At 45.8% G+C, this 10,991-nt stretch overlaps 1 protein-coding gene across 1 annotated transcript; it reads left to right on the forward strand.

Annotated features, from left to right (window-relative positions):
* The first annotated feature begins 3,992 nt into the window (after positions 1 to 3,992).
* NR1D1 (nuclear receptor subfamily 1 group D member 1) lies at positions 3,993 to 10,288 on the forward strand. Its single transcript, XM_053454116.1, has 8 exons — positions 3,993 to 4,261; positions 6,999 to 7,286; positions 7,371 to 7,459; positions 7,835 to 7,979; positions 8,091 to 8,506; positions 8,773 to 8,958; positions 9,300 to 9,510; positions 9,624 to 10,288. Exons 1-8 carry the CDS (start codon positions 4,207 to 4,209, stop codon positions 9,821 to 9,823), a joined length of 1,590 nt encoding a protein of 529 aa, XP_053310091.1. The 5' UTR covers positions 3,993 to 4,206; the 3' UTR covers positions 9,824 to 10,288.
* Positions 10,289 to 10,991: the final 703 nt, after the last annotated feature.

Consider the following 10,991-nt stretch of genomic DNA (forward strand, 5'->3'; position numbering starts at 1 on the left):
TGAATAACACTATTGTCATTTAGACGGCTAAATAAAACTTTTTTAATACTTACACAAAAAACTGAGTTGCATTTTTTTCTGCATTTTCATGTCATTTCATGTCAGAATTTGACTGGGAGAGAGGTAGTGTTTCGGCCGTATAATGGGCATTTTTCGACCTGCTGGAAGGTTTTATCCTACACATGGTCCTCGGTCTTGTCGTATGCACAAGATAACCTTATTCCTGCCCCATACATGCTTAGGCTTCCTCACTGCAGGCATTTCTACCACCTCTACTGGAAAGTTATGCCAGTTATCTACCCCTCTCTTGGGCATAACATCCTATATTTTGTTTTTTCTCCAACCTGCACACATTGGGATCCTTTCATTCTTTCCTGATCAGTGTAAACTGAGCACCATCATTAGCCTCACATTGTTTCCTCTCCAGAATACTTATATCTTTCTTGAGATGGGACCTCTAGCACTATACATAATACCCTAGTGATCATTTGGACCATGAAGGACCATATTTGACTCACAAGGTCTATAGTTATCCAAAGACGTGGGATCTTCAAGTGTCCTGGCCCCATCGGCAAATGGATTTTATAGAACTATAGCCATCCCAATAACAAAAGATCAGAACGTTGCCCCATTATAAATAAACACGTGTGCGTCTTATGTTACTCAATAAGGTACTCTTTGGAGCCGTGTCGATGCCCGTTGGTAAACATTGAGTAACCCACAGGATTACTTAGGTGACTATTCCGCTTATGCCATTTACATTCGGATTCCTAAGTACTGAACTGTTTTGTTGCCAGTTGTAAAACTTGCGCTTCTTGGAAACCGTTTTATTAGGAACAATTCTTATAGTTCCACGGAATGATTTATTACCGAACATCGCTTTACCTGGGGGAGCCATTACTCTTTCGTCGCCTACGTCTCATACGTCGGAGGCAGAGGAATGAATTCATTTTTTAAAGTTCTGTCCTGTGTTCTGCTGTTTGACTGCACAGTGGCTCGGCCAGGATTAGGAGAGCTGGTAACACGTGTAGCGTGACCGGCAGGGACCGCGTGTCCTCATCAACAGAACAGATTTACTGCTATCTCACATCGTTCTACCAGTGCCAGATCTGAACAGGTAGCAAGCAGTAAATCTCACAAGGTCATCGACCTCATCCCAGATAGACCATCGGATGGATACAACGGGAGATTATACAAAGGAGACAGCCAAGAACCCAACCACGGGGCAGTGGAGTCTTTACAGGCTTGTGCATGCCGAGTGCCCTCTGTGTTGCGACGTTAATTGCACCGTAATCTTGGGGGGCATCTAGGTCTGGGATGCTTACATTTTATGTAACGCAGTTATAGTACCTTACAGAACTCAACTTCACTGACATATACAGAAAATGTGTATGAGAAAACGTGTTCTTTTAACCTTTAGAGTGCTAGCCAGGTATTGGAAACATGTTTGGCCAACTGAACCCCCTGGAAGCCAACTAAGTGATGGCACTCTCACCCGTCTCTCTATGGTCAATTGGAAAAAGCTTTCAATAGCCCAGAGGGGCTACTGAGCTGATCAGCAGATTATACCCTTGGGCTGAGACATAATGAAACTTTCTGCCAATTTAGTCTGACCCTTTTTCTTCGCATAAAAACTCAATCCTTAATAATTCCTTGATCCTGTTTTCGATGCAGCATAGCCATATGCCCGTCCCAGGCGTGCTTAAATCCTCAACCCCTGCTGCTGCTCATCCGTCAGGGAAGACGGTAGCCTCCTCTATCACCGCACATACAATAGAATAAGAGGACAGGAAGAGTCCCCTGCCCCTTGGACACATGGAGACATATCTGCGCATTAAACTGCGGCAAAATGAATCAGATGATTCTCGTTAAATACTTAGTTATGATGTCACTCTGTGCATCTCTGATGTGTAATTTCCAGTAAATGAAATATCACACTGCCAGTAGCATGTGATGTTGGGGACTGAAGCCTGTCTGTAGGACGAAGGGGTGTTATTTTAACGATGGGCACATCAGCTAGTAAAGTATAATATCCCTTCTTCGGAATTCCTGGGGTTCCTACACATTTTATGGCAAAGGGTTTATATGTGAATTATCGATCACAAACCCCATATATGAATTACACCGAATGTAAGCGTGTTCTGTTGTCGATGAGATGCTGTTTGTTGGGTGACAGCAGATCAGCGGCTATAATTTTATTGATGTCATAAGTCAAAATTTCCCAGCCAAAACTCCCATTATGTTTTTTTCCCGGTGCTTGATTCAGCTCTTGCCTTCTCCCACTAGCGGATGCTTCCTCAACAAGCGATCGCATATGTAGTTCCACATCAACGACTTAGTCGTAAACACGTGCACTCTACCAACAGCATTCTACAACATTCTAGCAACTTTCTAAACCGGCTCTATTTGTAAGACCTCTCAAGTAAGAAAAATCCCACTCCGTCTCTATCCCTGGGGTTTTATAATTGTGCCTCAGTAGCCCTGTTCTCCAAAGTCCTTGTTGGCAGCCAAATGTATTACAAAGTTACATGCACAGACCCGATAAGAAGTAGAACTAGATATGATTTACTAATTTAAATCTTTATGTTAAAGAATCGGCCAACCTTATTTTTTGGGTACTTTAATATTTTTTTTTATAAACACAATTTATTAAAGTTTCCCTGCCTCTAAAGTTTGCTTTTTTGATCTCCAAGAATTTGGGGTATGACTACACCTTAAATAAGGTCTGGAAGTCAACGTCACATTTTGTTGACCGATACAGATGACATCTAGTTGTTGTTTTAATGATAACCCTAAAAAATAAATATTACGGGGGTTTTCACAATACCAACGGCTGCTTCTCTTGCACAAAACATGGAACCGTGCCAAGCGAGCCAGCGTCGGGTAATTATTGCCTCTGAGCTATTTTTTGCTGAATAGGTGACCAACGTGAGCTATTCTGTGAAATGGTTGAGCAACGATAACTTAAGCAAGATTTCTTTGGTTATAGAATTTAGGTCAAAACGCATACATGTTGCAGGGCCGTGTTAGAAAATCCACCCAATATTTGAAATTTCCAAACCTCGTGTGTAAGAGGTGGGGCGTTACAAAGAATTTTTAGGGCACATTATAACCTATTTGTAGCTATTTACGTAATTATCAATTACAACCAAATATTTGAATTAGGCAAGCTATATGCCTGCAGTTTTCCACATTATCGTAAGTTTTATTCATGTCTCTGGGATAAACTCACACTAGCCAAATAAAACCATGGGGAATGAGAGCTCTATTTATACTAAGATGGTATTTGCCCTGCAGAGGTAACTTTGTCACCCCCATGTTGTAGTATTCTAATAATATTTAATATTATGTAATTTCCTTTCTCTGTTGTATTTTAATAAACAGCCATTGTTTTGTAAATAAAGTTTGACTTAAAAAAAAGGGGGAAGAAAACATAACAGCCGCAATCCGACTGGCGCCTGCGCAGCACCGAGCTGCCGAAGAAAGTGTGTCACTGGGGCACGAGGCTCTCCCTAGAGTCACGTGGTCCGTGCTTCAGTGCCGCGTGCCGGGATCAGGGAGGACGAGAGCTTGTGCGCATGCGCTGTGCTGCAGTGAAGAGAGTCTTGGAAGCAGGAGGTGTCAGGGAGAGCATTGCGGAGCAGGGATAGGGAGGAGAGCAGACGTGTGTCACTGAGCTCTGGGCACCCATATCACTGGCTGAGGATAGCCGCAGCGCAGACACTTATCGCAGTAGGGGATTCTGGCATTTTCTATACGGTGCAAAGAGCCGGGCGGGTTTGCGATATTCTCCGTAAACCGCATTGCCATCTCTATAGACTGCAATAATTAAATTGCAATCTATAGACGGCATTAGTATTTTTTTAAATATTTTTGCAGAAATAAGGTGGCTTTTCCTATAGGGATCTCTAGCAGGTGAGATAGTCTGCAGCCTTTTGCTATATCTTTCATTAGCACATCAGCCTGCAGAGCTTGTTCCATCAGTAGGGATCGGCTTCCATTTATATGCAGAGGAGACTCTCCGAATCTAGATGCAAAAAGGACACTAGAGGACAGGGGGCTCTGCGGTGTATCGTCTCTACCCAATGCCGCAGACGCTGCTAATTTTACACGTTTAAGGATTAAATAAGGAAATCTCAGCACCCCACGGGTGTATCGGACACGGTGTCAGCGGAACGAGTGGACGCCTTTGCTTGGTTCACCTTTATGAATGATCCGGATATTTCAGCCATGGCAACCGTGGACTGCAGTAGTAATACAGGTGAGGAGGGTGGGCATGTCACTGTCTGCGTGCAATAAAGCACTGCTTGTTCATTGAAATGTGCACCGAAGTATGGACTATGTGTTGGGGACTTGTCAGGATTGAAGATTTATCTATGTGTGTATATATATATATATACCGTATATATAATCTGTCTATAGAAACCATTCTATACATTTGTTTTTGTTTATGCAATCTGCAGTAATACAGGGCATTGGCATGGCTGCAGTAGTTCTTGTATGTGTGTGACATGTATGTATGTGTGTGTATGTATGTGTGTACCCCTATATTTTCAGGTTATGTATAGATATGCGTGTGTACAGAGTTGTTGATGATTTATGTCATACATACTGACAGCTGTCAAACCCCACAGGTGACCCTGTCCTGCTATCAGTGTTTTGGTAGTTGTGTGTGTGTATGTATGAATGAATTATATATATATATATATATATATATAATCTCAAGAAGAGATCAGCAATGTACAGTTACATAGTGCTGTGCAGCGAAGCTTACAGTCTAATTGACAGGTCTGGAATAGTGAAATTTCCAACATAAAAAAAGACTTCCAGTTTTACGTGTGTGTGTATATAATATATATATATAATAGCTTGGGATAGGTGTGTTAGTCCAGTAGTGTAAATTAAAAAAATATATATATATTGATTTTGACCTTTAAAAGGAAGGCTGATTAAAGCTCGTTCTTAAAGTGGAACATTAGAGGTAAATGTTTTAGCAGTATATATTTTGCAGTACTGATTTTTTACTGTATTTTATATATACATGTTTGTTGGTTTGTTGTTTATTGTTGGTAGAGTATATCTATTTACCATGTTAAAGCGGCTCAGGCTTTAGGGAGAGGAGCCCTGGCCTGCAGAGCTTGCAGTCACATGGAACAGTAAAGTAGGTCACTCGGGCTGTGTGTGTGAGCTGGATGCGCCCTCCCTCCTCACGTGTTGTCTCTTCCTAGCCATGTGCACAGTGTTTTCATTCCTGCTCCTTCAGCCCACCCCTCCACTGGGCAATTCTGGTTACTTCCCTGATGATGTCATCATTGCGGCCCCTCCCACTGCTGGGGCTTGGAGGACATTCCTTGTCCTGTTTAACCTCTTCCATACCGCACCTTTTCCAAGAGTTAATTGACTTATTATTATTATTATTATTATGATTTATTGTTTTATATAGCGCCATCATATTCCGTAGCGCTGTACAATGGGTAAAATATACAAGGAACGTGTGTGCGTGTGGCTGTGGTTTGGTTATTACTTCTTGTGTATCGCCCCGTTTTACTGCACGGCTGCTGCATTTATGCCATTGGGGGGGCTGACATAATTAAATGGGGTCGTGTCAAGCCCCCATATTAACGCCTGAAGCGATGAAGCCGTTAAAGGATGACACAACTGTTGAAGGAGGCGTGTGAGGCAGTAGATGAGACATCCCCTATTGGCCGCAGAGAAGGTTGGGGGTGTGACTCGTAGGTCCACGTGCACCGGGAACACGTGGAGTGCGTGCGTGAGACCAGGGAGCCGAGTAACCTCAGGTCACATGCAGTCTGTGTCCTTTACACATGGCGGCACCTGCTTTATATATAAAGATTTAGTAAAAAGAGACGGGGAGAGAGAGCGTGAGAGATAAAACCGGGGCTGTTTCAGAGCAGGGCGACAGGAAATCGTGGGGCGGAATAATTAATAAAACACGTGGACTGTTGAAGGAGGCTGTTGACTCTTTGGCATCAAAGTACAAGGTGGTTCACAGCCAGGGGGGGAATAAATTAAAGGGGAGGGAATCGTGAGGATCCTAGGTAACCCTTTTAAAGCCGTATGGCGTTCCTCAGGACAAACACGTGAGCTGTGGGGGGGGAGCCAGAGACCCGAGGATAATGATGTCTAGTAAGGCACTGCAGCAAAGCTCTAAATATTGAGCAGTCGCCATGGAAACTGATGGAATTTTCCTGGTGGCTGTTCTGTGGAGCTGAATGGTTTAATATGGCAGCCGTTGGCTCTCTGTGGAGGGAGAATCGGGTCAGCTGGAAGCCCGACTCCGAGAATACCCCTTCCCAGAAGCCTAAAATAGAGGCCAGACGTGTGACGGCTCCGGGGGGAGCGAGACTGCGGCAGAGCGGAGGGAGGGAGGCTTCCCCGGGGCGAGATCACGGACTCTACACAAAACACCTTTGAAGATCTAGGAATTTCCGGAAATCCTTATGGATGATCCGATCATACATGCCTCACACGTTACATCATACGTGTGCGTGTGACGGGGAGAGGCTGGCTTCCCACATATATGCCGCTCATAACAATCTATGATAGATGTGCTCCAAAATGTCTGCGCATGTCTGGCTGTGTGCGTGTAACACGAGTATGTCACGGTACGATCCGCTCTGCAGCGCTTAGTATGAACTCTGGCGCGGTGACAGGGTTCCCGTCCTCCATACCCTGCATGCGTTACCCAGAATGCAATGCGGCTGTGTCTGCAGTGCAGAGTCCCTGCCTCTCCCTCAGACATTAACCTTTTAGGTGCCTGGCTGGATGCAGTGATGCGTCATGGTTTGTAATGTGCGTCGTATGACTGTTAGTCTGTGTGTGTTTTTTACACGTAAGCATAGAGCGCTGCAGCCAGAATTCACCTTCCTTTGTACAGAACGGCCGCAATGAGGTGAATCTGTTTAAACGATAACATAATGTAGGGATGATTTCTGGGACGGCCTCTGTTAATGACTTTGTCTCTTTTCTCCCTGCAGGGGGCGTTATAAGTTACGTGGGTTCCAGCGGCAGTTCCCCCAGCCGGACGAGCCCGGTGTCCGTCTACAGCGACTGCTCCGGCGGCAGCCCGCAAAGCGGCTCCTCTCACTACGCCTCCTACCTGCCGCCTTCCCCGTCGCACTCCTACAGCGCCAGCTCGTCAGGGTCTGGCGGGGAGACGTCCCCTCGCCAATCGTATGGCCCGGCGGCCTCGCCGGGAGGGCTCCACGTGGCGCTGGATGATGGCAGCCGGGTGTCTCCAAGCAAGACGTCCAGCAGCATCACCAGTAAGTGTCCAGAGCTCGCTGATGCGTGTATGCGTGTACTGGCGGCCTGTATGCGTGTACTGACGGTGCGCTTTCCTCTTTTAGAGCTGAACGGTATGGTCTTGCTGTGTAAAGTCTGCGGGGATGTGGCCTCGGGATTCCATTACGGCGTCCACGCCTGCGAGGGCTGCAAGGTGAGCGTCCACTGATTTATTTGTATAAGCGATGGTTATGCCCGTGGTTAGCGCATCGTTTTCAGGAGCGCACTCGCCCCGATCTTCCATCGCAGGCTTACCGAGTAAACACGATGCACGCAAACAACATCGGAATCGCAGCCCGGCCCGTAAAGTTATTTGCTGCATATAAGCCGGTAAAACCGGCTCGGGTAGCGATGACAGGGAAATCAGATTAAGAAAATAAGACAATATGTATTATTTTACTTTATTTTTAAGTTGACGTTTCCTTTTTGGAACCCCCCCCCGCGGGTAGTTGATCTTGATGATTTCATGGCATTGTCTGGGAATCTGTGTTTTCGTTACTAAACATGCCGACTGTCCCGCTTCTTTCAGGGATTCTTCCGACGCAGTATACAGCAGAACATTCAGTACAAGAAATGCCTGAAAAATGAGACTTGCTCCATTGTAAGGATTAACAGAAATCGGTGCCAGCAGTGCCGCTTCCGGAAGTGTCTGTCGGTGGGCATGTCCCGAGATGGTAAGAGTTGTGTTGTACATTGTGTGTCGGCTCATGCGCCCCTTTTTTGTGCACCGACAAGGCGTCTTAGTTCGTGTATATTTACGCTTCATCCTCTCTTCTCCTCTCCAGCTGTTCGGTTTGGTCGCATCCCAAAAAGGGAGAAGCAGCGGATGCTGGCGGAGATGCACAGTGCCATGAACCACATTGCCGGCGGTCACTTTGGGAGACGGAGCCCGATCCCGCTACAGCCACAGCAACTTCAGCCGTCCTCTCCATCGCACCTGGGACAGGTCTCCTGTTCTTCACCGCCTCCGCTCCCCGAAGCGTACACTCACTATTCCCAGCAGCTCACGCCTCCACGCTCGCCCAGCCCAGAACACGTTGATGATGTCATATGCCAGGTGACCCAGGCTCACCAGCAGATTTTCGTCTATGCCCACGACAGAGTGGGAGCAAAGAAGGCATCATGGCCGCATCAGCACGGCAATCCTCTTCCATCATGCTGGACACATGGAGAAACCCCAAGCAACCAGGACGTTCACCTGGTAAGAGCTCAGAAGACATGGAAATGCTGCAGTATTTAGGGGCGATCATTTTCTGCTATCCATAAAAATAATATATAATCTAGGACTGGCATACGGTATAGAAAGGTGTGGGGGATTCCTAAACAAAGTGAACAGCAAGGGCCTTCTGGGGCACAAATTAGGTGGATACTTAACATCAGGTATATCATCATGAGATACTTGAACATGAGTGCAGAACATCCATGAGTTTGAGGAGTTGTACTGATCTCTGATGCCCCTCTCCTCAGGCGTGTCCCATGAATGCGCTTCCCCGTGGTGGTCCGCACCGCTCCGTTCAGGAGGTGTGGGAAGATTTCTCGCTTAGCTTCACTCCAGCCGTGCGAGAGGTGGTGGAATTCGCACGGCACATTCCCGGATTCCAAGAGCTCACTCAGCAGGACCAAGTGACGCTGCTCAAGGCCGGCACGTTCGAGGTAAACTCACAACCCTTGGCTAGCAAAGTTGCTTTTAAAGTAATATTTGACATCACATGCTGTGCTTTTTTGGGGGGGAGTTTTGTATCAGAAACACTACGCAGCATGTTTTACCCCTTAAGGCTCAGTGGCCTAGACAAAATATCTGCATTTGATCCTTTCGGGCTTAATTAGATCCCGTGGATTTAAGCGTAAAAAAGTGGTAAAAGACAAAAAGGGGGATATCACTCATGTCGTAATATCTTGATAAATACGGCCCCTGAGATGAGTTGTATGTTCTCTAAACTGACTTTAAATTGGTCTTTTCTCTAAGTGCGCTGTTGGCTTTTCTCTCGCTGCAGGTACTGATGGTCCGCTTCGCTTCTCTGTTCGACGTGCGCGAGCGCTCCCTGAGGTTTCTGAGCGGAGCCTCCTACACCTTACCCGAACTCCAGGCCATGGGGATGGGGGAGCTTCTCAATTCCATGTTCGATTTCAGTGAAAAGCTGGCCTCTCTCAACTTAAGTCAGGAGGAGCTGGGGGTCTTCACCGCGCTGGTGCTGGTGTCTGCCGGTAAGTGCCATGCAGGCCATCCAACCGGTAATAGGAGACGTAACGCCTCCAAGATTGATTTGTATATTTAGGCTTTTTCTATGTTTCAATCATCTCTATGTTTCTGCTCACAGATCGCTCCGGCATGGAGAACGCGTCTCTAGTAGAACAACTCCAAGAGACTCTGATCCGCGCCCTGCGCTCTCTCATCCTCAAGAACAGTCCCAATGACACGTCCCGCTTTACCAAACTCTTGCTTCGCCTTCCGGACCTGCGGACCCTCAACAGCCTGCATTCAGAGAAACTGCTCTCTTTCCGCGTCGACGCGCACTAATGGGACCCTTTAACTACCAGGTGGAGGAAGGGTGCTTAAATGACAGCGCAGGTACTTGGTGCCGACGTAACCGGCAGTCGCCTACCACGCGTGGACTGATTGTGATTTGTCGCACAGGAATGGTATCGGCGTCCGTGCGGTTTAAAAAAACAATATATAAAAAAACATGCAAAATTGAATATTTGAAGCTTGAAGATACATTTTGAGTTTTAATGATGAGAAATATAAAGACACTATAATGTGGGCGGTTGGCATGGCAACCATGCTGTCACATCGGTGACACCTGTCTTGGAATGGCATGTTCTATGTTAGACACAGCAACAACGTGTCGGGAATGGAGAATTCTGTAAAAACATTGTACCTATATGTATATATATTTTACTGGCATACAGTGTACAGATACCGTGTAAATATTTGCGTGTATATCAGGATTTCTGTTAAATATAAATACACATTTCAAACAAGCGTCTTTGTCTACCCTTAATCCCTGCCCTGACACGGGGAGGGGGCGTAAGATGCCATTATGCATGTTATCTTGCACTGAGTGAAACGGATCAACAAAGTGTATCCTACATGTTGTATGGGGGTTATTGTTCTATATGGCCATATCTTATACGTTGTATTTATATTTTGTAACTATTTATATTGGAACTAAAGTAATTCCACCTTAAATAAAACTATTTTAACATGATGGACCATGGCTAAGGCTGATGCAGGGTAAGCAGTGCCGCCTGCTGGTCGGGCTACGCAACTGCACTGTCAAGTGCTCTTGAAGTGCTGCCTGCTATCGGATCAGGTAAACAGTGTCTTCCCCGCAAGCAAAAAAGGGGCAGACAATTTATTATACACGTTACTCATATGTGATTTAACTAATAAATGGCAGCTTTTGTTAATGCATTATCCATATTAAGCCCCTAAACCTTATTATACAACCTTATTCTTAAGTGATCATTAGGAACCTGATCAGGGGATCTGCCCCTGGTTATGTGGCGGAGGGGCAGATATAGAGAATAAAATGATTGGTTATAGGGAGGGAATATATGGTGTAATGGGAGGAGTTATAAAGTGCGATTATATGGAGTAGTGGAGGAAATCCATTTTAATTAGCTGAGTGAATGTGTTGAATATCGTTAAGTTTTCTTCTAGTGGAGGTCAGAGAGAGAAGTTT

The sequence above is a fragment of the Spea bombifrons genome, chromosome 13 (assembly GCF_027358695.1).
Source record: "Spea bombifrons isolate aSpeBom1 chromosome 13, aSpeBom1.2.pri, whole genome shotgun sequence".
NCBI classification, from domain to species: Eukaryota; Metazoa; Chordata; class Amphibia; order Anura; family Pelobatidae; genus Spea; species Spea bombifrons.